Source organism: Melanotaenia boesemani, chromosome 8 (assembly GCF_017639745.1).
Source record: "Melanotaenia boesemani isolate fMelBoe1 chromosome 8, fMelBoe1.pri, whole genome shotgun sequence".
Classification (NCBI taxonomy): Eukaryota; Metazoa; Chordata; class Actinopteri; order Atheriniformes; family Melanotaeniidae; genus Melanotaenia; species Melanotaenia boesemani.
In genome coordinates this window covers 14,867,682-14,895,039 of record NC_055689.1, presented here as the reverse complement: position 1 = coordinate 14,895,039, position 27,358 = coordinate 14,867,682, and the positions used below count along the sequence as shown (strand labels likewise).

General features: G+C 38.5%; 1 protein-coding gene across 1 annotated transcript in view; it reads right to left on the bottom strand.

Moving 5' to 3' along the window:
* Positions 1 to 26,092, bottom strand: part of LOC121644880 (semaphorin-6B-like) — a 31,530-nt gene extending 5,438 nt beyond the window's left edge. Inside the window, exons 1-15 of the mRNA XM_041993128.1 lie at positions 25,547 to 26,092; positions 12,116 to 12,239; positions 11,107 to 11,218; positions 9,445 to 9,505; positions 9,279 to 9,341; positions 6,618 to 6,716; positions 6,444 to 6,534; positions 6,095 to 6,214; positions 5,414 to 5,502; positions 5,123 to 5,340; positions 4,910 to 5,041; positions 4,506 to 4,655; positions 4,205 to 4,381; positions 1,578 to 1,718; positions 791 to 868 (exon numbers count right to left, since the gene is read on the bottom strand). Of these exons, the coding sequence (XP_041849062.1) occupies positions 791 to 868; positions 1,578 to 1,718; positions 4,205 to 4,381; positions 4,506 to 4,655; positions 4,910 to 5,041; positions 5,123 to 5,340; positions 5,414 to 5,502; positions 6,095 to 6,214; positions 6,444 to 6,534; positions 6,618 to 6,716; positions 9,279 to 9,341; positions 9,445 to 9,505; positions 11,107 to 11,218; positions 12,116 to 12,236 (1,652 nt within the window). The 5' untranslated portion in view covers positions 12,237 to 12,239; positions 25,547 to 26,092. The remainder of the gene's footprint in view (positions 1 to 790; positions 869 to 1,577; positions 1,719 to 4,204; positions 4,382 to 4,505; positions 4,656 to 4,909; positions 5,042 to 5,122; positions 5,341 to 5,413; positions 5,503 to 6,094; positions 6,215 to 6,443; positions 6,535 to 6,617; positions 6,717 to 9,278; positions 9,342 to 9,444; positions 9,506 to 11,106; positions 11,219 to 12,115; positions 12,240 to 25,546) is intronic.
* Between the last annotated feature and the right edge of the window lie 1,266 nt (positions 26,093 to 27,358).

Here is a 27,358-nt window from a genome sequence, read left to right as displayed (position 1 = left end):
TATGGCACATAATGATGCACCATCCATTGTAATGGGATATGCTATTGATCCTTATATTGATCTTCTCCTCCAGGGTCAAAGGTGGGGGTCGACCATGCATGTAGTGATGGAAGTTGAAGCAAGGACGGTGATACAAGATTTAGTGTTTAGAGCAATTACGAATATTATCAATATTCTACTGATGATAATTTGTACTGAATACACACAATTATACCAGTAGCTTCATATTTAAATATTGATTTTCCTAAAATGTTAAATCTACAGAATCATTCAGACAAGTATTTACTGGCATTTCCTAAAATTCTCAGCAGAAATACCTAGAAAACATTTAAGAAGGAATGACAGGTTACAGAAATATGCTTTTTCAGAGCAGATAGACAAACCAAAATGATATTTTAAACCTGTTGGAACCTGAAACACATCAGATAATGAAAAAAACAACAACAAAAAAAAAAGTTTTTGTTTTATTTTATAGCAATTAATCCCAAATAAGTGTTGGGTTTTAGTGTTGAGCTTAGGTGTCCTTTAGATGGATGAATAGTCTATCAAAGAGTTAAGATTACATTTGATCAAATGATTTAAAAATCAATATGAATATTTAATGCATTCTTTATATTTGATAGAGTTTTTAAAATTGTTTTGGGTTTTTGTGGCCTTTAAAAAGAGTTGCATCTACAACGCCTAATAAAATCTCTCCACATAGCTTATTCTTGCTTTATAGTCAGTGTGTCTGCTGATATAGCAAACACTTTACAGGTTATTTTATTGTGTGTGTGTTTTTTTCCCTTACCGAGTGCCTGGTCTGAGGAAGGAGCAGGTGCTGCCTCTGGTCCAACCGCAGTATGGATCTCTGGAGGCCAGACAGCTCCTGTACAGGAACACAAATTCAATGAAAGAAAGATTAAATAGAGAGATGATTCTCAGATCACTTCAGCAGGGAATAACTAGGAGACATAGTTATGAGCGAACGGTTTACTGGGTAGCCATTAAATACTAAAATATTAAATTCCCTAAGTAAGTGTGTCTAAGCATTCTTCAGTTTTATTTGAGGTATGTTTTGAAATAAGTGGAGTAATGATATATCTCATGAACTATTCATCTTTATACGCAGCAGGAGCACATATTGTATCAACATGATGCTTGTTCAACAGTAGCTGAGTGTGATATATATCCGCTGTGGGAAGCTGGCTTGCAGCACAGTGTTCTGCTTCAAATTATCTTCTTCATATTAACTGTAGTAACCCAATGCTTTCTTGGTATTTAAGATAAATCACCACCTTGAAGCTGCTTGCTTCAAGTTGAATATTATTTCCGGGGGAAACAAATGTCCCAGAATAATTATTAACCCAAACATGCTCTCCATCCCCGCAAAAAAAAAAAAAAAAAAAAAAAAGAATAGCTTATTTTACTGGACCAGCTACAACAACAGGCATGTAAAATCAGAGATGTAACAAAATTTGGCCAGCACGCTCTTCCTTGGCCAATGGCCACTACTACACTCACTCAGATCAGCCAAAGAGACTTTGAAGGAATGGAAAGTACTCAAAGACAAAAACAAGTAGCTGTAAGTCACTCACTTCATGCAGCGTGAATGGAGATGGCAGCGTGATGTAGGCACTCTGACCAGACAGGAGGGGAAGGCCAGCAGCAGAGTGTGGCTGGTTCGGTCCAAAGACAGAGACAAGAGCTGACGGGCCTGAGGAGAGTCCTCACCACACCTGGAGACCGTAGGAGAAAGTTTGAAGACACAGGGCAGAGCCAGAAAACGGGGTTACATTCACCATTTTGGCCTCAAAAACAAAATCTGTGACAAGGCCAAAGGCCTCGTCTATTGGTACAGAAAGCCCCCTGAGCTAAGGCCCATAAAAGTCATAGTGTCAGTGAGAACAAAAGCAAACAACTACTCAGACTCATGCAAGGGTTGTGAGGGTTCAGGACGGTCCTGTCATATCAGGCATGCTATTTACAGACCTGGGCCAATATTTACAACAAAAACTGGTGACATATTATTTTGTTGTCCTGCCCCTACAAAATATACACAACATTTGGATGTAGCGGGGCACAAAAAAGTCTGTTATTTAAAGTCAAGAAGTGAAAAGTAACAGATGCAGAGGAAGAGAACATTTAAAATATATCAGGAAGTAAAGCAAAACGCTAAACCAATCACTTTCTGTTCTCAAGGTCTCTTAAAGGAACACAATTCAACTCATATAGACTTTCTGGAGCTACTAAAGGTTGGAATTAGGGTACTTTCTGAGTGGAAATGTGTAACATGGTTTTGTCATATTTGTTGTGAAAATCAACAAAGAAAAAAAAAATGGAAAGGTGTTAATGCAGGACAACTTCTGTTTCTGCCACATAACACCAAACATGGAGTGGCATCAGATCCTTGCAGTCTTGGATTAACCATATTTCCATCAGAACTTTTACCTTGTTCTTCCACTGTGACACATTTCTGCCAGCAATCGTCTCACATATACATTTGTTTTGGTTGTGTTTACCCTCAATGCCCTCTGTTGAACTCAAAACATCTTTACTATGAGGTCCGCTTTCTGTATTTGGTTCACTTGAAGCGAACCGAGACCTACGTTTGTTGGCGAACCTGAGTTCACTTGTTTGATCCATGTTGAAGTTCATTTGCAAATCCACACCTCTCCAAACATTCTGTACTTTTCAAGCAAACGAAGCCACTTACAGAAGCCAAAAAACTTTCAAACGCTTTAACACAGAAGACCCCTGTTGGATTTCACACTCAGCCATTATCTCTGTTATGTGCAGGGCACAGATGGCTGGATGCCACTCTTCCACAGTTTCAAGTTCCGTCTTTTGCTTTTCTCAAGATTATGTTATTAATGGTTAAAGAATCCATTCTTTCCTCCACCTCTAGTTGGACTGGTTTTGTATGTATACATTCATTTCTGTAATATATAAGTTGAACAGGTCTCACTTTTGATGATTCTTTTCAGCCTCTCAAAATTCCTTTTTTTTAAACTCAGATTTTTAAAGTCCTTAGAACAGTAGTATAAATTAAAATAGGCTTTTTTTTAAAAAAAAAAACAATGTTATCTTAAATCAGCAAAATTCTTTACAGATATTTTTCTATATTTTCTTACATTTTCTGGATCAAGCCAGTTTGTTACACATCGGACAGCGTGGGTGTTCTCATTATTATGTGACTTTGATTAACCTGTTTTTCTCCTCAGTGATTGGCTGAGGGAACTCATCAACTCACTAAAGCCAGCATACCGCTGCTGCATCTTGTTTTTTTTGTGTTAGTTGCTTCTTAGTTGAGTTTGGAGTCACTGGTAGTTCTGTTTTCCGTTTTGTTTCTTATAGGTTATCTTTGGACTTTAGGTTAAGAGAACAGCCCAGATTCTACAACCCATTGCTGGTTTGCAGTCTATTTCCGTCTTTTGTCTCTTTTGGTCGGGGCTCCCTTCTCCCTTATTATTTTGTTTATATTAAAGTTATTTATATATGTTGCTGCTTGGTGATAGTTTATCATAGTTCCTTTAATTTAGCCTCTATTTAATATAAGGGCCATAACACAATTATATACAGATTAATTGAATTCTAAGATTTTTTTTGTCTTAAAAACAAAAAAAAGACCAAAGCTGTGTATTCAAGCAATGCTTTATTAACTTTGTTTTTTGGTCAGGTGCAACTGATGCAGACTAAGTGGAACATGTTCACATTCTGTCTGATTCATTAATTTCCTGTTGCTAAAACATCACATTGCACAGCTGCTGTGAGTGAGTAATCACATTAGCCAGGTGCTGACTTGACATGGGTGGACTTAGATTATTGTTTTTTGCATGAGTGGTTGACAGGCTTTGTTCCAATATCTTTCACTGCTCAAACTGGAGTTCAACAGAATTTAATGCACCAGTATCTCTTAACTACTGCTGTTGAGGCTGCTACTACTGCATCTCAGAAAAATGTACACAGTCTTGGTTTAATTATAGAGTAGAAGTAAATACATGTAATTGATATAGCAGTTTTAACCGGACAGGCTTTTAGTGAGAGCTCTACTGAAAAACTGTTAAAACCTGCTATTTAGTAATTGTAACTGCAGGCAGTTCATAAATAGGAAGCACATTTATCAGTTGGAAGCAGGTGTACTGGGACTGGATATCTGGAGCATTATGCCAAGAATTGCTATAAATTGGAGATAAAAGATAAGGATCTCTCGACTCCCACTCACTTCTCTGGGTTGAATCCTTCCACCTCCTCCAGAAACACACTGCTGTGAGAGACTGAATCTCCACTAGGAATCATTAGGAACTTGAGAATAGTCCCTCGAGTGGAGCCCAGAAACAAGACTGTACGGTTCTTATAGGGGCCAGCTTCTGTGTCCACCACCATGGCTGTCAACTGGTACCTATATGGACAGATAAGGCAGTAAATTAGGTCAGTAATTTACATTTACTGCAATTTACTATACATATTTTCTGCTTCCATTATTCATAACTTCAAATAGCTATTGAATAAATCCTTATGCATACCTTCCCATAGTTTTGACCACCCAGGGTTTATGTCCCAGCAGTGGAACAGTCTCGTCCATTAGCGGATGGGTCTTCACAAAGTTCAGTACCTCATCCGGCAATGTGGTAGAGGAGCTAAATCTGGATCCCTGCACTGCACACCCCCCCGGCCTGCAGACAAAGAAAGGAGCAGGAAAAAAAGGGAAGCAGGAAAAAAGGCAGAGTGATAGATAAGAAAAGGAGAGCCAGAGGGGATCACCTTTGCATCTGCTAGGTGCTGGATTAGTAAATTTACTGAAGAGAAGCAATGTAGCAGTATAACTGACAGCTTGAGCTCAAAGGAGGAGCACAAGAAGGCTACAGATGCTCAGTACAGCAGGACTGCAGTGTTCTGTTGAAGTGCTGCTCACTTTGCATCACATTACCTTGGTTTAGGCACTGCCTCATCTGGTACTGGTGTCCAAATAGACTCAGGGGATTTTTGCTCTTTAAACCGTCCCTCAAAGACATGAGCGAGCTGCTGCATGTCAAACACACACACTGCAGAGCCTGGGATGCTACAAAAGACACAGGATATAGATATTGGCTGGGAAATAATGTTTGTCTTTTACATGTGCAAATTACATACATCCTGGTACCTGTTGGGTGGTGTGGAAAAGAGACCCAGGATGACATCTCGACCCTGCATGTGGATGATGTTGCTAGTGGCGTGAAGAAGATTAAAGTAAAAGTGCGAGTCTCCTGGGACAGAACAGTTGAGTCGTGCCTTGAGAAAAGTGGTCCACTGTTTCTCGAGGACACGCTGAGAGCCACCCAGGTCGGATTTACACACACGAGCCACACGGGACACCATCACCTAGAATAAGAGAGGAGATGGTAAGCCTGAGGGATTGCACAAAGAAAGGGAGAAGGCAATGAGAGTAGATCACCTTCTCCAGATGATGAAACTCCATGGCCATCTCTCTGAAGAAGAAATAAATGTGAGGCCCCCACTCCATGGCACTCACAAAGTAGGGCTCTGAAAATGAAGAAACACAAAGGCAAAGTACATCCATTGTTACAAAGAGTTTTAACGTAGTGCCTGAAACCAGACTTCGGGCAACATAGTTGCTGACATGGCTCTATAATTACAGCTACATCAACATGAAACACTGCTGTCCACCAGCCTGGCTTATTAAACATTCATACACTATTTAATTTATCACCAAAGACAACAGAGTTCACATTATTCATCATTTATTCTTCCAGCTTTAACTTTCCTGTGCTTGTTTTCAGTTGTAGGCTTCAGTGTTCAGTTGAAGACTTGTTAAAACCTTAAATCTGTAGGGATTTTGACTAACCTCAATACATCACTCTAAGTGCGTTCCTTTTTATAAGTGTTTTAAATGGAAGTCTAATCATGTCTGGTTTTGTTGAGCATAGCTTATTATTTAGCCCTGCAAAACTGTCATATTCACTTGTGAGCCACATACGACAGTCACAGCAGTTCAATTTCCTTTAGTAAAGTACTGAAGATAATGAGGATGCTTTTTATTATTTTCCTCTTGATTATCTGTTGAAGGTTATTGGCCCTGGAGGGTCACTTTTAATATGCTTGTTTCTAAAAGTACCTCTGAACCATTTGGAGTCGTGCTTGACTGTTCGGAGGGTGGGGCTGTCACCGAAGCTACGATAGATCACTGCATCGATGGCCAGGAAGTCTGTCACCGTGCCGGTAAAAAGACTTCCATCTGAAAGAGAGCGATGCACAGAGAGAGGATGGGGGGATATGAAGAAGAAGAGGGGAGAGGTACAGATAGAGAGATAACACAAGGTCAGGAAGATTAAAACCAAACAAGCAATGCAGCAAGAGGTCTGACTATAAATCATTTGTAAAGGTAAACACAAGGGCGTAGACATTTCCAAGTCTGGACCTGAAGACTAAGTCTGCTATCTTTTGGTGCAAATTCAATGTCCTACCAGCAAATAACGCCACATTAGCATGTCGTGGATCATATGGACATCGGGCCATTCCACTGACAGGCTCTCCCACCATATCTAGAGTGTCTTTCTGGAATAGGACAAGAAGGATAGAGATAAACCAACAGGCTGATACACAGAGATTCACAGACTGGCAGATACCTGGATACTTACAGTGTAGTTGGCACACAGTGGGTTGAAGGCATTTGTTCCACATACAAACAAGCCGCCATGCTGGCTGAGCAGAACCTTGATGAAATTACGACATTCTCCCTGTAGGAAAAACAACGCAAAATAGATTATGAAAAGACACAGGGCAATCTAAAGAGAATAATTTTAAACTGTTATCAGTCAGAGTAAGAAATGTGTATTGTAGAGAACATAAACCCCCCAACCACACTCCATCTGGAGGCACAATAGGACTCAGACTTAATAGTTGTCTTTAAAGTAGAGGCTAAAAATTGACGTTTAAAAATGTTCTGTGAACCTGAGACCTGATGACATATCTACCCCTTTATGTGACATCATTGTACTGCATTGTCTCATGGCCTGAAGCCAATACAAATCACAGTAGGCAGGCGAGTAATAAATTTTCCTAAATTTCAGCTTTGTTTATTAAACATATTAAGTTTCCTTTCTGAACATTAACAAACATCCTGTTTTCATTAACACTATATCCAGAATGGTCTTTTTCATAAAAATAAACACTTTCTGTCTTGGCTCGTGTTCAACAGCTTGAATGTAACTGTGCACATTTGTTTCATTTAACGTGTGCAGAATGCAAAATAAATGCAGCTCTGTCTCCACATCTCACCTTTCTGTAGCTGCTCCTACTCAGTCTGGAAACCCTTGACTGCTCTGACTGGCTAATATTATGTTGCCAATATTTAATACAGCTCTTACCTGATTCATCAGTTCTGATGGATCTTAACTCTAAAATGTACATGATAGGACTGGTTCTGTAGATATGTAGTGTAAGTATAAAACTCCAACTGCTTAGAAAACTCCACTAGCAGTTATGCTAATAGCTGCTAATTTTGCTCATAATATTACCTTGTTGAGAGGTTTTGGTTTAATTCATTAGATAAGGTTTATTTATTTATTTATTTGATCTAAAACCTTACCATGTTCATCTTTTATCCCGTTTGTACACTTATCTAATTCACAATATTGGTTTTGTTTTGTGTCTTGATACCCACTTTAATTTTTCTTCTTTGCTGGACTGTTCTTTGTTCATAGTGCAATTAAAACTACTTCTAGTGCAATTGTTTAACCTATCTGGCCTTGTTTTTGTGCATTTTCTTGACCGAACTGAACTGAAACAAATTAGATATGTCTTCTAACAAAACACCACATAGATTTGTTTTCAAGCCTTAAAAAATATTTTCTTAGGAGAATCATTTTTAATAAAATACGTTGGACACTTTTTGGTAAATGTGTTCCACTTGATGAGCATAAGATAAGACCAATGAAGCGCCTCTTATGTTAGCATGATTCCAAAGTAGCTGGAGATGGGAGCTTAGCTTAGCTTAACATACAGACTAAAAATGTGGGAAAACAGCTCAACTTGATCCATGCAAAGGCAACTAACCTCATCCAAACTTATAGTTTATTATAAGGATAATGCACCTTGTTTGTTTAGGCTAATCTTTACACATTTTTTTCTGTGTAGGCTCACATTAGTCCATCATCCCAGCTACACATTGACAAGACAGCCATCAATTTATCAGTCTCCTCATCTGTTGACAGAAAAGTAAATGACAGCTATCCTAAAAATATCAGTTCCTTAAAAATGAGAAAAAAGAAGCGTCTGTAATCCAATTAAATGTCCCAGAATCAGGACATAGGTATCATTCACAGAGAGTTTTCTTGTTAATCACCAGTAGGACTACTAAATAAAAAGACTGAAAACAAAGTGACACCAATTTACTTATTAATGCTATATCTGTTTATTATCTGCAATGGTTTGACTGCTCTTAGTCACATGATTCACCACTCCATGTTGATTTCAGTGTCCTTGCCTGAGTTAGAGGGTTTTAAACAACACTGTCAATTTGTCTCCCTTTTGTCTCACTCTCCTGCTGTCCCTCCACCTTGAGCCAGCCTTTTGTCTTGTGTCTGTCTTCCAACTTTATCACAGCTTTAAGTCTTGTGTTGTTTACTCCTACACTGTCTCCTCTTTTTTCCTCATCTGGCAGCTGCCCTCTCCTCCTCAAATGTTCCTTCTTTATTTTTCCTCAACCTACACACATCTCATCGTTACCTATACCTCCCCTCCTCAACTGATTTCAATTACGGTTTCCTCCCTGCAGCTGTGTCACTTTCTTTTCTCAGTTTGCTTCATAATGTTTCCCCTTGCCTCTCTATCTTTTTGTACAAGCTTCGTCCAGATTGCCTTTGCCAGTGGCCCCTCTATATTTACACAATAAGGCTCTTATTTTAGGTTGCACCTTGAAGGGTCATAAATCACTATCTTTCATAGATTTCATAACATTTCCTTCATACTAAATATCAGCTAACACTTCATATACAGGCATAATTGTGAAATTTCCCTGTGTTTCCCACAAGAACATTGATATATGAAGAAAAGTAGCTCAAGGCTTTTGAGTTTCTTTTGGACCCCAGTAACCTTTTGCTGCATTCGTGTGATCAAGTGATATGTTGATTCTGTATCAACTAGATCAAATTTGTGTAAACAGCATATGCAGGTATACCCAAAGGAAATAAGGTTTCTGAAACAGCTGTTGTGTCAGTCCATGCGTGTGATAGTCTAGATAGCGATGATGCATGTACGAGTGGATCCCAGAGTCAGCGTGTTGTGTACAAGTATTTTACCTCATGTTTGCCCTTCATCCGACACACTCGGATATCATTCTTATTGGACTCCCATGTCCGTTTCTGAAACGAATAAATCACAGGAGGCAAACCTCACTTTATATATGGTAAGTGTGTATGTGAAAATGTTCATTTACTTGTGGTTTTTATGTAAAATGAGTCATACCTTGCTGTAGAACATCTCGTCACCTGCCATGTTATCCATCTCTACTCTGTATAAGTCATCTCTAAAAAAAAAAAAAAAAAAAAAAAAAAAAAAATACAGTTTTGTTAATTGAATATAAAATTTGTTATTCATGCAAACAATGGAAATGGGCCAGGAGTCAGTTTTGTGTTAGTATTATTCAATTTCACATAACCTGTGACAAACACAATATGCTCAGCATGCTTGGTTTGTTTATATTGTGAATTAATGAATGAGACACATTTAAAAGTCTTTGTTTCAAGGTTTATTTCACTTCAGTTAAAATGCTGCAAATGTAAGAAGGGCTAACAAAATGGACACATTAAAAATCCATATGCATGCATGGAGTTTCTGCCACATGATTGGTTCATTAGCATTTTCTTTAGCAAGCAATTAAATGGGTCTTCCTAATGAAGTGGCTGGGGATTATCTGTGAATGCATGATCTGTGTTGCTTGAAACAGTAGCTTGAATTTATTTATTCTGGTTTAAAAGTTATATTGTTGTCTTTAAATAATTTACTCATAATTAAATTTTTGTTAGACTGTGTGTGTGTGTGTGTGTTTTCATGTCCCAATGAGCCTCTTTTGTGTTTAAATGGGTTGAAAACTCATTAAAACTATTTTCATCGGTGAAATGATTCAGTTTAGGAGGTGGACTGTATTATTTATAAGGAGTATTTATTTGGTTTTCCTAGAGCATGAGGCAAAATACTCTACAGTTGTTTTTTCGCACATGCACTGCAGAAATTAAACTTTTCAGACAGGAGCTGCATATCTAAACATACTTGAAATGTCTGCAACATTTGCTGTTGTGATTGAGATTACCCAGAATGCCATCTATTAAGGAGTCCAGAAAATGAGTGAGTGTGCCAGTGTGTGCATACAGGAGCAAATACTCTTGGACGTTTACATTAAGGGTGCAGAATGCAAGCTGGTACCAACTGCTGTGTTTTTTTATGCATCTGCTGTTGTGAATATTTTCTAATACATGTTATATTGATATAAACACAAAAACAGTAAGTAAGGACCCTTTTTCTTAACTCTTAAAGTGCTCTAAACAAAACACAGTGGTTTCCATGGGGTACTTTGCCTCAGATCCTGTATCCTTTGTGCAGGAACTAAGATAAATACAGATGTAATATTTCCACCTGTGAGAGCATCTCCAATCTCATATCATCTGCTGTGAAGTGCATGTGTGAACAGCAACTGTAGACTAGGTTTAGTCTCAATTGTCTGCACCAGATATTTTCTGGTGTTATTGTATGAAAATAGCTTAGGTTGAATGCTGCATTGTTTCCAATATTACACCAAAACAAACAAACAAACAAACAAACAAACAATTTCAAACAGTTTCTTTAAAGTTAATGGAGAATTCTTTTTTCTGATGAACCAGATTTGGTCTGTGGCCCATTATTTACCAGCTGGTGACACAAACCAATTCTTGTTTTCCATGTAAGACATTAATATGAGCACACAGCTCCCACTTGACATTTAAAAGCAAGACTGACTTCATCACTCAGACAAACTGAAAATGTTCTCTGCAGAATGACAGCAGATGGAAGCTGTGGCACCAAATGAAAGCAAACACATATTAATGTGAACACGTCAGCAACACACAGTTGGAGGCGGTTGCTGTTGGTTACCTGGCTCCTATGTAGAGTGTGCGGTTGACTTGGAGGACAGTCTGGATGTGCAGTTCCTGTCTCTGAGCCGAACGATGAGCTCTGCCCAGGAACACAGGATACCTCCTCACCACTGGCATGATCCCATAAACATACAATTTGAGACAAAGTGAAATGCATAGCAAAAGTATCACTACAACTTATGCGACTGGCTCAAACAATGTCTGACAACTCAGGACAGATCAATCACATTCAATATCCATATTTACTGATTCTAAGGTAGGCTTCACTTTAATAGTATCTTTACTCAATCTTGAGCCTTTGTTAAAGATAACACATAATAGAAAGAGATCAATAGTCTGGCAGGGTTATAGCATGCTCAAAATGCTTTTCCTGTGTTTCTTGCTGTTGCTGATACACTGGAAGGCTTCATAATGAGAAAAACTATGTAATCACTGTTGTCCCCTCATCTCCTTTTCACATTTCAGATAAACCAGAAATTACAGATGAGTTGGAAAGGACAGAAGGTGCTAGTGTCAGACTATGAGAAAGTTTTGAGGAGGAGTTCTCCACAGGGAGCCCTCACCATCAGAAGACAGATTGGGAAAACGTCTCACTGTCCTTGACTGCAGGGGAGGGATAAAGATCCATCTCCAGGTCCGCTTCCATTCTCTCTTTCACCACTCAGCCTGCTCTCTTGTCATCTGCATCTGCCCAATCCGACAATCTCATACTTTTTAATCTTTCTGCATTTTTCAAAATCTATTATGATCTTTTCTCCCCCTCAGTTGAATTCTTTCTTTTGTATACCATCCTTTTTCTCTCAAATTTATGATTCTACTATCCTGCTATAGATGAAATCATGCAGTTTCTTTATCTGTATGTCTGGGTAGCTCTAAAGCAGCTCCTAACCAAGGCTTTGACCCCTTAACCTCAGATTTCCACACACACTATGAAGCAATTCATCAATGCTGCACATACACTTGCGCACTCAAACACACACCCACGTACAGAGGGGAAGGACACATACCCTCTACGGGGACGTAGCTGAGTGGACTGGGTTCCTCTGGGAATGAGCCATCAGCCAGTTGAAGCAGAAGGAGAAGAAATGAGAGGGGAGGAGCCATGGTTGCCATGGCAGTAGCACACATGCACTGTTAACAAAGACAGAGGGGAGATCATTTTATTTTATTGTGCACTTTGTTGTATATATCCTTTTGTATGCATGGGTAAGAGAATGTAAGTGTGTGTGATGACATGCTGACAGAGATCTTAGTGCAGAGACATTGATAATCAGGTATGTTTGTATGTTTGTGCCAGAGAGAGGAAAGTGTCAAAGGTGGATTAAACTGACTGCTTGAAAACCTGAAATCATTAGGGGGTTAATGTGTTTTGTCAGACATTCTACCCCATTCTCAACCAGTTTGAACCAAGAGGGATGAAGTCCCTACAACACTGTGAGAGAGACAGCACAGCAGGGTTACAAAGTCACTGTGGTGATGTTCCTCTAAATGTCTTTCTGCACATTGAGATATGAAGCCTAGATAAAAGACAATGAGTTGGTGAAGCTGAACAATGAGTGAAGAGAGTAAAAAAGGTCCTCAATCATGTGAGGGATCACTCTGATTTAGTTCTTTTAGGATTTAGAATAATGAATAATTGTGAGACCTGCTTCACAAGAATTAAATATGAAAAAAATAAAAATAACTGGAGACATGAAAAACAGAAAAACTTGTTCTATGGGTCTCCACATCGTAAAAAGAAAAGAAAAAAGAAAAGAAAAAAGCTTGGTTGAAATATGGCCCACATCTATAATTTTCTTACGAACCACATTTTGGCTCAGGGTGACTATGGATATCTTAAGTTGCCAACAGATCCACCAAACCTGGCCCAAATCTGCATTGCTTTTGGGTCTGTGGCCCATTTGGGACCCACACACTGTCAGTGCTGTAACTGATCCAGAAGTGACAAGTAGACTAGTTCAGGCCCAAATGTGTCTGCTATCTGGGTCAGAAATTATGGCTCAGTGACACACTGGAGCTTGTGATTAAGACTACTCTGTTCATCAAGATATAATTTAGTGTGGAGCATACATAGATACAGTATAAGGTATAATATACTATAGATAAATAGTAGAACAATAATGCACTGTCACTCATGCAATGTAGCTTGGCATGTGGATTTAAACCTGCAGGTCACACACACAGACACAGATTTATTGAGCTCACTGGAAATCTTAGCATTTTAACAAGTTGAAATTTGGAAGTTAAACCACGTGCACATATTTTTTGTTCAAAACTATTTACTTAAAAAGACAATAATTTAGACAACAAGTAAACATTTTAAAATGGAGTTCTGTGTTTGGTCAGACAGGCACATACTCAGTGCTGTTAACAAACCTCTTTCTGTACAGTCATCCTTGACTACTGTCAGTCCCATCAAACTGACAAACTATATAACCAGAGCAGCGTTTATTATTCTGCTTCTTCTGTACTCACAACATCACTCCATCATTTGCCTATTACAGCTCTGAAATTTATCACTCCCACCTCCACAGCCTCCTTTTGCAACAGACAGTTATTTTCCTCAGTCATACTATGTTTATTTCTGTGCAACAAATTACCCTTCCATGGGATTTTTACCTAAATGTATTTCAAAGTTTAAATTGAGGTTACGTTAGAGTAAAATCTCTGCTGGGCGGCTCTGAAGACATCTGAAAATGTTGTGACTGAAAAGAATTAATTATTTATTTACATTTATTATGCTGTTATCCTACTCTGTAACACATGACTAACATCTGGTGAAATGCACATTATGTGATAGACACGAAATTCAAAGTTTATTGTCTTTTTTACAGCTGTAGTTGCTGGGAGGCCATTTCCGCTTGCAATTTAAACATGATCTAAAATAATAAAACAAAGTATGTTTAGACTTTGTTATATGATATCTAAAGGACCAAAAAAGCTATTAGGACGCAGCTCAAATTACATTTGAATATCTCTACTCCAATAGAAAAATCTTTTCTAATAGGCTCATAAAATGTTAATTTATCAAATTTTAATTTGTTAAGGTTATTTCCTCTTAATATCTGCAGAGCCACACCTACAGTCTAAGAAAGGTGAGGTCAGACTGACCACGTTTTCCACATAGACCAAGAAACCAATAAAGAACAAATCTAGAGTAGCCATGGGATAAAGCTATACAACAGCTTTGCATTCACTGTGAGGAATGATGAAATGAGAAGCTAGCACAAGCTACGAGGAGAAGCTACAGTAGCAGGGCCCAGTAACCCCTTAGCCTAGAGTTAACGCATCACATCCATGTGAATCCAGCTGATTCACATTTACATCTTCTCATTCACCTTGGACAGGGTGACATCTGGCATTGTTGAATTAAATTCTAGATCTGTTTGCTTTGCTTTGCTGGTGTAGACTGCAGTGGAAATTTATGAAAAGGAGGAGGAGATAAAATCATGATGGTGTATGCTCTTTAGAGGCCATGCATGCCCATTTCAAATTTCATGAAAATCAGTCAAGAAACTATTTAATGGGAAAGTGTGTCCAAACTTTTGACTGGTACTGTATATTTAAGTCTGAACCTCAGACACTGATCAGAAGATTAACTGACATGCAAGGCAGACACGATGGGCTAAAAACCAAAATGTGGGGTCAACTTGTCAAAAACAAGCTCTCATTCTGCATATCAAATTCTCTTTCATCTATAAAACCAAAACAGTGGAATAATACTCCTGCAATGAGTAAATACTTGATATGAATGATGGTAGTGACACTGTGGAAAACACATATTTGAATGTGAAAGCTTTTCTGCCTCCTCTGAAAATGTTTGAGAATCAGCAATACATCTACTGTGGCAGTAAGAACCATCATTGATGTGAAAAAATACTTTGAAAGCAGAAGAGATAAACATAAGGACGATGGAGTACGAGGGTATTTTTTGGGGACTGTTGAGAGCCGCTAATATTTTGTAAAATGTGAAGTTTAATGGAACTCAAATGAAAAGAAAGGTTAGAAAAGATGTGAGCAATATCCATGTTGCTGCCATCAAATCAACCTGAATGCCATGTTCCATCTTTCCCCCAACCCCCGCTTATTTTCTTTTATCCTGCATCACCCACCTCCTCCCTGCTGTTTTTCTCTTTATCTCTCATCTTGTGTTCCAATATTTCAGAAAAAAAACTCACAACAGTTTTCAGTGATAGAGCACCAGGTAGATGTGTGTTGCTAAGGTGATGACTGCTATTTGAGGCACACTGATTTGTCCATATATAACACACTGCCCTTCTGTACATAAGCATAGTCACCTGTGTTGCCAATACTTCAGACTTTGTATAAGATTGAATGACAAGTTGTTTGAAGACATCAGTGTGGTGATGTGGGCTGAAGCCTATACTCAGGGGCCACTTCAAACAAAATTGTAGCCCAGAGATTGCAGGTTTGACATCTCTAAGTCCTTTCCTCATCACAAGCATTGGAAGAGCCCTGAGGGTGAGGATTGGAAGGTTTGTTTCATCTGACCTTCCTTTGGGATTTCCTGGACTAGAACTGATTGAGTCAGGTTTCAGGTCAGCCTCATTTCATTATGTCCATTTCATGAGCAGGGTCCAAATTTGACACTTAAGCCCTAAAATAAAATTCTGCTGTCATGTGCAGACTGCAAGGGAAGATGACAGGAATTAAATGAAGTGTGTGCTCTAGTGAGATTAGCTATCATATGGACAAGCATTGCCACATTAACCAAGTACCACCATGCAATGCAGTGTGAAAAAAACCCTTAGTGTTTATCATAATCCCATCAAATAAGATCCCAGAGAGATTATATCCATTTTTAAAATGCAGTCTTGTAAAAAAACAAAGAAATGATCTCTTTCAATTTTAAGGTTTTTTTTTGTATCACAAAAATATTATCTGGTCTTTTTCAGAGCTTCAGATTAGGTAAATTCAATAATTATTCTTGCAAATACTAAGCCAATTCCAGGAATTAAAAGGGTAAGTACCAACCAGCTACAGCTAATAAAATGGACTTGATTAACCAATCATCAGAAAGTTTAACCCTCCCCCCCCTATGAAAGCAGAAAATTGTTTGTATGTAGCTTTCAACTGTGTGTTAATACAATGCCAATGAGGGATAAAATACATGAGCACTAACCTTAGAGAAGCAATTATTGCTGCCTAATAGTTTAGGAAGGATTATTAGACCCTTTTTAAACAGTTTGAATTCTACAGTGAAAACATTTATATATGTGAAAAACATGAACAATAGTTGCCTTCCCAGAGGTTCACCCCAAGATCAGACTGTAGAATTCTATGGAAATATTGAAAAGGGAAAATAACAAACAAACAAAAACAACAAAAATGCCAACAAAAACCAAAATAAAACAAACAAAAAATAAATAAATAAATAAATAAATAAAAAAATAAAACAAAACAAAAACAAGCAAAAAACCAAACAACATATGACCTCAGCAGGAACGTAGATGTTGAAGTTAATGACAGCACAGTTCAAAAAGACCATATAAGTATAGTTTGTTTGGAAGGGTTGCAAGCAGAAAGATTCCTTTATCCAAATGGCAACAATGTGTAGGTTTGCAAATTTGTATCTGGATAAACTGCAAGATTTTGGGACTAATGTCCTTTGGACAGAAGAGACCGATATGGAAACATTTGGCTAAAATACAGAGCAGAACACAGCGTATCATTGTGTACATTTCCTTTACATTTAGACATTTGACAAATCATAAAAGATGCATATTTGATGATGTTTGTAACTCATCTAGTTGACTTGTAGTCTATGAGGTTTTAGGTTTATATTGGTGGTGTTATCTATTTTAAAGCTGTTTGCATAGTAATAGAAAAATTAAACCATAACTGCTATTTTATATGTCATAAAACAGCTGCAACATCTAAAGAATTATAGAGCAAAGCAAAAAATAGTTCCAAAAAACGTAGGATTAAATATTAGCAGTGTGAAATCCTGCTTGTTTTAACCCTAATATAAATCGAAAGTACTCTTTGATAAATGGTAAATTATTGCATTGTATGGTATGGTCAATATTTCAAATACGGCATTTTTAAATAAGGTACTGCATATTAAATTGCAGTTTTTTAATTTAAATGTAAAGTTTAAATGTAAAAGCTAGTAAAAGAGATTTACATTACATTTTTCAGCTGAAGAACCTGTCCATTTCCCTTTTGGGAATCAGTCATGTGTTATCTTGTTTTCTAACGTTACATCATAATTTATTTTTTATTATAACTCTTCAATGTACTTGCTAAGTTTCTGTCTCTGGGTCTAATTTTGAATCAATCCCCTCCATCCAGTTCATGCATGTTTCCATTTAAAACCTACAAACAAAAGCAAAAACAATCTGAGTTTGCAAACAGCTATATGATCATAATTTTGCTCAAAATTAGTCTGTTATTTTGATTTTTATATGCACGTGCCAACTGCACATGCAACATACTAAAACCTTATGTCAAATAGCCTGTTCATTAGTATGTGTTTTGATTATGGTCACTGATTCAAAAGATAAACCATCAGATCTCTTCCAAGGCCAACAAATTAAAACTTTGCTGCAGGTCAGTGCCACAACAAAGGCAGTACAGTATATTTAATGCTCTGGGCTATGACAATAGTTTGGAATAGTCTTTTGACATAAGTTTATCAAGGGGTATGAGTTTTCCCTGCTGACCCAAAAGACAGGAAAGAGATGATAGATAGATAAAAGACAAAGACGGCTTTAATGAAAGAGGAAAAAAAGAGGAGTGAAGATAACACCTTTTACAGACTTTCAGCTCATCATGCTATGAAAAACAGATCAGTGACAGAATGAGTATCAGTAATTTAAGGGAGGAAAGATGGACAAGTAGAGAGCGGATGGGATATTCTATTTGTGTCAGATCATGTTGGTGTGATAGGATTTAACGCTATGACATCGGTACTGTTATCATTAGATGCATGTAATGATGGCAACAGTCACACGGAGTAATCTAACCTCATCAGGCAATTAGCAAATCACCTGCAAACACCCACATAATTAGAAAATTAGCTGGGTGAGCATACACACCTGCTTTCAGCTTGCATTAGTTTGTCCATCTTTTCCGAGACCCGAGAATGTGCTTCATTTTATTTCCTGACATGCATACTGTCTTGTTCAGTTGCCACAGCAGATTTGGCAGGAATGATGGGGTGAAATGCAAGCTGAAAATTTCTATACAACCCACTTTATGTCAGCAAGCTATGTGAAACATATCTATTTAATGATTACCTAATTAATATTTACCTTTTATCCCATGCTGATATACTTCAGTAGCGTTACTAAACATGCTCATATTTGCACAAGGCATTTCAGCTATTAAAGCTGCTGAGCAGGATCAATACACCCACATCCTGCTAAATAGTGAAGGAATAAAAATCATCATCCATGTCCACACTGAGGAGCACTTACTAAACACAAGGAAATGCTGAGACATAAATACTAGAAGCCTGAGCAGTCTTGCACACACATCAAACTAAACCCAACCCAAAGCAAGTAAGGCTGTCAGAAGCCTTGACCTGTGCTGCACCCAGCTACTACACTCCCATTAATTAATCCATTGATATGTGTGTGCACGTGTGACAGACGTGTGATGAATAAAGCCTAAACTCATCTTTTCTTAGAGTTGACATCATTACGTTCAAGCAGTGTTTTCTCATATGCTGTGTTGAATCTGTTGCTGTGATCAAGTCCATTGGCTCAATATTTATCTCTTTATTTCTGTTTGGCTGCTGCAGCCACTTCACTCTGTGCCTTTGTTACCGTAGCAACCAATAGCAAAGCAAGGCAGAGATATTCTGTTGCAGCAGATTTAAACGCGAGCAGGGTGGGTCCGCCCTCTAACATATACGTCCAAGCATGCATGTAAATTTGCAAACACACATAAACACTCTGGTGTATACATTCAAGTCTTAACCCAAATACACATAAATTAAAACATGAGCAATATTTCATACATGGACATATCTGTATATGTATATGTAAGGAGGTGGGGGTCCCTGCTTTCTTTGCAAAGGAGGGGGATGGGGGAGCTGCAAGCATTTTGTCTCCACATTATCCACACACTGGCAAGATGTGTAATGTAGCTCATATATGTGGGTCAATAACAGAGTCTATTCACTAAAACACAAATCCAGTTATTGCACTTTCACATAAAATATGCTTACTGCAAAGGTTTATATAATAGGATTTTCCCTTCAAAGTGTTAATATTTCAGGTCACATCAATCGAGGGAGCTTGTTGGCTGTTTGTTTCCCCAGCAACATTCATACATTTAAACTATAACTTACAGGACACACACACATATACATCATTGTTAAGGGCTCTGCAGTAGAATCCTTTACAGTCCATTCTCATTTGCTCCTTGAAGATAGTATGCAGGTTGAAGCCCGGAATAAAGTTAGATAGCCTGAGGGTAGAAACACAGACACAGGCTAAACTGGGAGAAGTGGGTCACCTTCACACTCCACAACTCCACCCTATTCAAGCACTTTCGTTAACGCTTAATGAAGGTGTATTTTGCTGTAGTATATTTCTGATTCCAGATAACCTGATGGGGAAGACAGTTTAATTTATGGAGTTAGCTGATTCATTATACTGTTTCTTGGCTAAGAACAGTGACTTTGTGGAGTAACCTAACAGCATGACAATATTAAAATTAAATAAATGAATAAATAAATACATAAAAGACTGTGAATGGGTGTTTTATTTATTAATTTATTTTTTTTTTTTACTTTGTTTTAGGTAAAAGGTGACCTTTAAGGCTGTTGTTTGCTGCTAAACATGTATTAACTTTAGATAAAGCTAGCAAGCTAAACTTACTGGTTGCCGGCCTTGTGCTAAAAGGCCAATTTATTCTTTGAATTTCACATTTTCATTCAACTTCAAGAAAGTATCTCATTAGGTATGACAGTTTTGGATCTCTTCAATTATGTATGACAGTAAGTTTGACTGCTACTTGAAGGTTAGATCAAATTCAGAATAATTACTTCAGACAACTATTTGAGGCATTACAAATCTCCCAAAATTTAGCAGTAGTAGTATTACATGGTGTCAATCAGAGTTAAAAGACATGTCGTCTGTAGTTAAATATCCTAAAATGCTATTCTGCCAACAGGGTCATTTATATGCTAATCGAAGGTAACCCTCTGCATACACCTTTGACACTGCTGTGCTGTCAGGTTGTGGAAGAAAAAGACAATAAATAAACAAAGTTGGTAAGACTGAAAGAATGGTGAAAGAAGAAGATGAATAGAGAAGGCAGTAATAAGAGAGATGAGATATGAAGGAAAGGAAAGGAGAGAAGATCCAGAGACATAAATGAAAAGAGATATTCCCCTGAGTGAGTGCAATAGGTAATTAAAATAGGATGGACAGAGCTGGAGTCTTGCCAAAAAGAGCTTCAGCTCTTTTCAGACTTCTTCCCCAATAAGACCTTCTGCCTAAAGCCAAATTGCTGCTAGTGACAGACAGAAACACAGTAATCTGTGAATGCAGTGAGTTTTCAGCTCACAGAAAGGCATGTACATAAAGTGGGATAAACAGCTGAGAAATGTACAGTACTTACCAAACACTGGCAATTTAGGCTACAAAGCAGGTAGCAAGAAGTACAACAATACACAGAAAATCCCCACTCAGACATTGCACACAGACACACATGCACACACACACACACAGATGTCTACGGTGCTGTACAGAGCTGCAGTAAGGGCACACGTTACTAACCAGAGTTTGACTGCAGTAAGCACATATACATTCACTGCACAGCTCTGAGCTGAAGGCGAGCACATGAGTATGCAGTGCACACACTCAGACACACACACTATGAGCACAGAGTTAGTTGCACACACACCCCAGTGTGTGCAACGGCAATAAAGAAGCAGTCTAATTACAAAACAGTAACATTTATGAATATGACTAGCTTTTATGCAATGGCTTTCTGTTTTTTTTTTGTTACTCAGTGTTAATGGTGCACTTAGTACTGTGCAGGTAGACCATGACAACTGTCCCTACAGGGAGCAGCTTCAGCTCATATTCACAACAAAGAAGAATAATCTTATTGCTCTAAATCTGGCTCTCCTTTCTTAAAATATACTGTGATTCCATCATGAACTATTGGTTTTATTAAATGTTTGGTTTGCCTGTGCCTGTGTTTTATATTTCACTGACCACAACCCGTCATCTACTTATCTTTCCCTTTTCCACTACAACAAGCTAAATAGGCTGTGCTTATGTCACTATGTAGCATTCATTACTACATATCCCATGCCCAGTTCGTGGCTTTTCTTCTGCCGATATAGAAAGTGGCTGAAAGGTAGCTCATATTCTTGTTATGTTCTTTGTGTGCTGTGATCACCAGTCAAGGCAAATATAGCTCTTTTTGCAGAAGCCTGCTAAGAGGATCATAGCTCACAATAGGTGGTATATGCACAACAGCTATCAAAATGCCAGACAACCTGCTTGTAGACTGACATGCGTACACATGTATGCACGCATAGACACACAATCCTGCAGCATACACACCCGTGCACAGACACAGCACCTCCCTTGAGAGCCTTCTCTCCCCCTGCAGGTATAATTGTGTTTCTGCTATGCTTTGCTCTCTCCTTTCAATTGTGACTGGGCCCCAGATGAAAAGCCACAATTAAAAGGGAAAAGTTGTGTTTGTTGTGGAAGAAGGATGGCTGTCAGAGGTGACAAGAAGGCAAGAAACAGATTAGCCACAGCAAACCTTCATCAGACTATAAAATCATCAGGAAAAGTGAGAGACAAAGGACTCGGATGCCTTTATCTTCCCCAAAGAAAAGTCTTCCAAATCCCTTTGGCTAAGCTTCCATAACTAAAGCCTGCTTTTGGCACAGGTGCTCACTGAACGTGTTGTACAACAGAAGCAGTAAAATTAGAGGAGATAGACCAAGCTCCCGGGAAATACATACAACCCGTTCATTTTGTGCAAAGAAGTAAAAAGTCAAGCAACTTAGCAGTGGGATTTGAGAAAAGGTTACTTGGTTATTTGCTTATCTTGTTTGTGTGTGATGCATGTGGGTGAGGGCTTTAGTGAACACATAAAGTGGATGGTCATTTTCTCACTGTGCAGTTTTAGGATGTAAATGAGATAATGCAGAATGCAAGAGATTAGACCATCTCCATCTCTCTGAGTTTAAACAACTGCAAAATCACTTGCAACCCAATTGCCAGGCAGTTAAATGGAAACGGTTACATGCAAAGAGACAGGCTCATTTGGAAGGAAAACTTTTATGACCCTCACATACATTACAACACACCCACGTGTACAGCACACACACATAAAATGCACTTGCGTGCACGTTGAGCATTCAAACACTGACACCAAATGCAAACATCTAGTTACCCCTGGAGTCTCAAAGGTGTTGCTAAAGCAATACACTGGACAAAGTAAATTGGAAAATGAACACAGATGTGAGCATCTTCGAGCATGTGCAGGGACCACACAGTTTGCACAGGGATTACTTAAAAGAAGCTACAGCACAGGAAGGAGTCAGCAAGACCGAGTACCATAAAACTGAAGATGTATGGCTGCTATAAAGTGTTTGAGGAATTTTTATATTGAAAAAAGCTGCAAGGAATTATTAGGATAACGTTTGCCACCTGAGCATCATTTATCTTGTGCTATAAGTTTGCCACAGGTAAAGACTCTCAAGGTGTGTGGTACCTTTTTATCTTGTTTCTCTGCTTTTCAAACATCTGGAGGGACTTTGGTGGAAATGGTCAATTTAGGGTCCTGCAAGCCCCTCACATCAACACAGACTAAGTTTGCACACTTCAGTTTATATCATCTAAGGATAACCAATACAATCTGACAAGTAAAAAAAGCCTGCTTCCATGACTCGTGACCCTCTGGCACCCTTAATCCTGCAAAATGACTCCCTGAGGTCTTTGCTCCAACAACCCCGCAGGAATATGTGACCTTGCAGATGCCTACTCTCTTAAATCCTCCTCATTTCATTGCCCTCAAGGTCTGTGGGCTTCTACACCCTTCTGATTTGTTGATTTAGTTCTGATGAGTCCTGCCAAACCTTCCCATCAGACAAACATTGCACACTGTGTGGAACTCAAGCCTCATAGCGTCATGTGTCCAGATGCTTTTAAGGAAAATAAACATCTTTTTTAAATCTCTGAGTGCTGCTTTGTTTTAGGATAAGATTAGGTAGTAATCCTGTTTGTGTATGGCACAGAGAGAGATGGTTACAGTTAGGGCAGATGGTAGTACATATTCGAAGTACTTTAGAGTTAATAAAAACTGTAAGAGCTTATGGTGACATTCTCTCATAGGCAAAACAGTGTGCGCTCTGTATGTTTGGACTAGATGACAACTAATTGCTGTAAATTTGTAAATTTTATAAACACTTGCTCACTTAGGTGGTTGTGCTCCTTGTACATTGCTTCAGGTTGTCAAAGAAAAGAAAAGAAATCAATCCAATTAGTAAACTACTGGTTTAGCGGCAGCTCACGCCCACACATGTGAGAATCATGAGTGTTTATTCTGTTTTGTTTTTCAGGGGGTAAAGATAAACAATTTGTCACCCAATATTTGGTGTATTTCAGCAATAGGAAAAGTGAACTTGCTAGGTAACATTCCAACATTTCCTCTTTGTTTCATCTCACTTTATCTAACACAGAGACAAGTTCTCATATGATCATTCTACACATTTCTAGAGACATGCTCCAAGGAGCCCAAACACCCTAATCTATTGTTTATTTACTCTCTGGGTAGGCTGAATTACACTACAACCCATTAAAATCCTTTTCTGTGCCTGAGATGCCCTGTTTACAGCTTAGCATATGTGATTGAATAGGGTCCTGTGTGATCAATATGGTTCATTAAATGTCCATGTGGGCATTTGTCTCACCCTGCCGCAACCAGATTGCTTTTGGCTGCAGGTCGATCTGCTTTATAACTTCAAGTGGTTCCAACTTTCGTTAAGGGATGATTATTTTAAAAATTCAGCTCCTAAAGCCTGGCCTTTGGTTTGCCTTTTCCTAAATATAGATAGATAGTTCTATTTGTTTCTCTTTAGTAAGGGCTGTGGGCGTTAGAAGGCTTTGGTATAACTGTATGTTTGGGTGTTTGCCGGACTTCCAAAGGCAGGCTGAAGTAAACAGTGCTTGCACCTGTTGTTCCCCATGGTTGCTGTGTGGTGGGGTTAGCACCTGCTCACACGGCTGCTGTGTGGCTGTCTGTGTGGGCAACAGGGAAACCATTCACACCCGCTCAGACTGCTGTCTGCAGCCCCTCTCGCTTAACTCCTGTGCACTCAGAGCTTTCTGCATCAGTATTTCATTTTTCTGTCTTTCAACATTCTCTGACAATTCTCATATTGTCAATATGCCCAATTGCTATTAGCCACACTTTATTCTTTATATCCCCAAATATGCCTATCTGTATTTCTGCTTCTCCATCTCCTCCTTCTCTTGTTCCTTTTATTTAGTGTTTCCAGCCATTTTTTCCCCTCACTACTCACACAGTAACACAAACATAAACCGCAGCAGCTGGGAGCTGTTATGGTCCTTCTGTGGAACTTGATAGCTGTTAGTATGAAAGACAAAGTTGTAAACAGTGAATTATACAGAAAAACTACTAAATCACTTCAGTTAGAGCTGAGTGAAAGCTTTTAACGTAAGCTGTAGAGGTTGTATGTGTGTCTGTATTATTAGGGGGAATTTAGGTGACAAGTTATTGTAATGGTTCAAAATACATTGTGGACACAGGACATATTTCAATCACTGCAGCTTTATTTGAACTTTTCTTTAGTTTATCTTTTGCATTTATAGTGCCATTTCTGCTCCTCTACAGCCAGTTAGTAATAATATTAAATGACTTTATTGGCTTCTAAATCATCACATGTGACATTTTCTGTTAACAGAAAGCCTTAAGCAAATATTTTATAAGATGCCATCAAACCCCACAGGGGAACAATAAAACATCAGAATTTAAGGTGTGAAGACTTATCTAGAGCACGACCTATGATCCAAATGAAAATTGTGGTCCAAATCAGAATGGTAATCAAGCTTTGTGCTCATAGCTACAATCCAGTTTTACAATTTGTTCCATTTATTTTCAGCTGAGACACCACAAAAACATAGGCAAAGAATAAACATTGTAAAATGCAATGCAACATGTGAAAGAACAATGATGTGCAACAAAGACATGCACATGATATGCAAATAAAACATCAAACTTGCAGCAGACACAAAGACCAGCTCGAGCTCACAAAGGTCCAGACGATATCAAACACACATCTATAGGCTAACCCTGAACTAAAAATGCAGCACCGCGTTTGGTAGCACTAATAAAATTGCGCACATTCACCTGATCACCCACATCAACCCCTCCTCGTCTCTTTCATTCCCACCATTTGGCACACTCACCGCACCAGATGTCCAGGTATGGGAGGTTGAAGCAGGTGCCAGTAACTAAGTCGTCCTCTCTTTGGAGAAAAGGAGTGAAAGATACGACAGCTCCCGGTATCCAAAGCCTCTCTGGAAATAACGCTCCTCAGCCGCACCTCACCTGTGTCTTCCCTACGGTTTCGGCGCGTCGCCGAAGCATCACCGTTTATCGAGCGCGTCAAAAACGCCCAGTCAACTGCAAAACGATTTTTTTTTTAAATATATATATTTTCACCCCCTTCTGGAGAGAAAGATACCGTAGCTTAAATGTGTGAACAGCAACCTACTAAAGCTGTATGTGATCCATATCCAGTTTTCTTTCCCGACAGCCCCGCTCAGACCCTTGGAAAATCCCAAATCCTGCAATTGCGGGCAAGCCTTCTGTGAGGGGGGACCGGACAATTTTCTGGTCGAGCTATAGCTCACAAGTCAGCTAAATATGTTATCCCCCTTTTAAATTTACAGTAGCGAGGTGAAATGTCCAAGCAGAGCAGCAGTGACAACAGGGGCCCATAACTCACACCCCTTGAAACACAGTCCTGCAGTGGATCAATGATGAATGGGGATCTCTCTCTCTCTCTCTCTCTCTCTGCCTCTCTCTCGATCGCTCTCTCTATCACACACACACACATACACATTGTGTGTCCAGCCATTATTGGATTAAGTGTTTGATTATGCGCAGGAAAGTGCAGGTAAGGAGCCAAAAGGGGAATAATAGTAACGTCCTAATTAACAGGTAACATTTTGCTACGTAAATAAATAAGTCTGCATAAATTAACCAGGAATTATGAAAAGCACAAGGAATGTTACTGAATAATTTCTTCGTGGTTAAAACAGAATATGCTTTAATCATGAAGAAATACACCAGAGCTTATCTTTTTTTCAGTTTTGTTTTTAAATCTAAAGAAATAATCGGACACTGAATACTGAAGAGAAAATGGAACGAGAATAGAGCATAACTAGAAGGTTTCACTTGCACATGCATGTGTTTACTTTCTTCTTAAAGCTGTGAATGCAATAATTTATTTCAGGAGAAAATGTTGCATTTTTACATCCCTTCATTCATTTCACTGCTATAATCAGGTAGTGAGTATCACAAAAACCATATATTAGGTTATACTTGGTCACATTTGTAGTAGTAATACTTTCACCATACAGCATAAAATGCAAACATATGAGAAAAGTGTCAAACACAGTATTTCATAAAGTGCAATGTTTCAGAAGACACACTGAAAAAGTTAAGATTTGAGAAAAAAGTAAAAAAAAAAAAAAAAAAAGAGATCCCAAAACAGCAATCACAGAGGCATTACAACGCACACACACACAAAACTGAATGAAAAATGGGTTTGTTGATGTTTATTGTGAACTTTTGATTAATTTTCTTTTTTAGTTTTCTTTCTCTTTTAATCCTTTGGGGCTCCTGTGCATTGATACCGCTGTCTGGATCCCAGCCATCCTTACAGAAATGTATGCACTCATAGAGACATGTCTGGATCAATGGAAACAGTCAATATGGCAGAAAAGACAAAACTCTTGCTTTTAACTGTTTCTATGTCCTACAGATACCAGATAACAGTGCTGCGAGGAGTAGACTGATGCTCAGTCAGAGTACAAAGTAAGCAGTGGATCTATATTTCATGTCTGAGAGCTTATGAGAGCAGATGACAGATGACTTGGTGGTGATAAAATTTAAATATTTTATTTAAATTATAATCAGCTTCGAAAATTTGATGAACTTTATAGGCATCTACCACAAATGCCGTTTACATGTTAGTATGGACATATCATAAA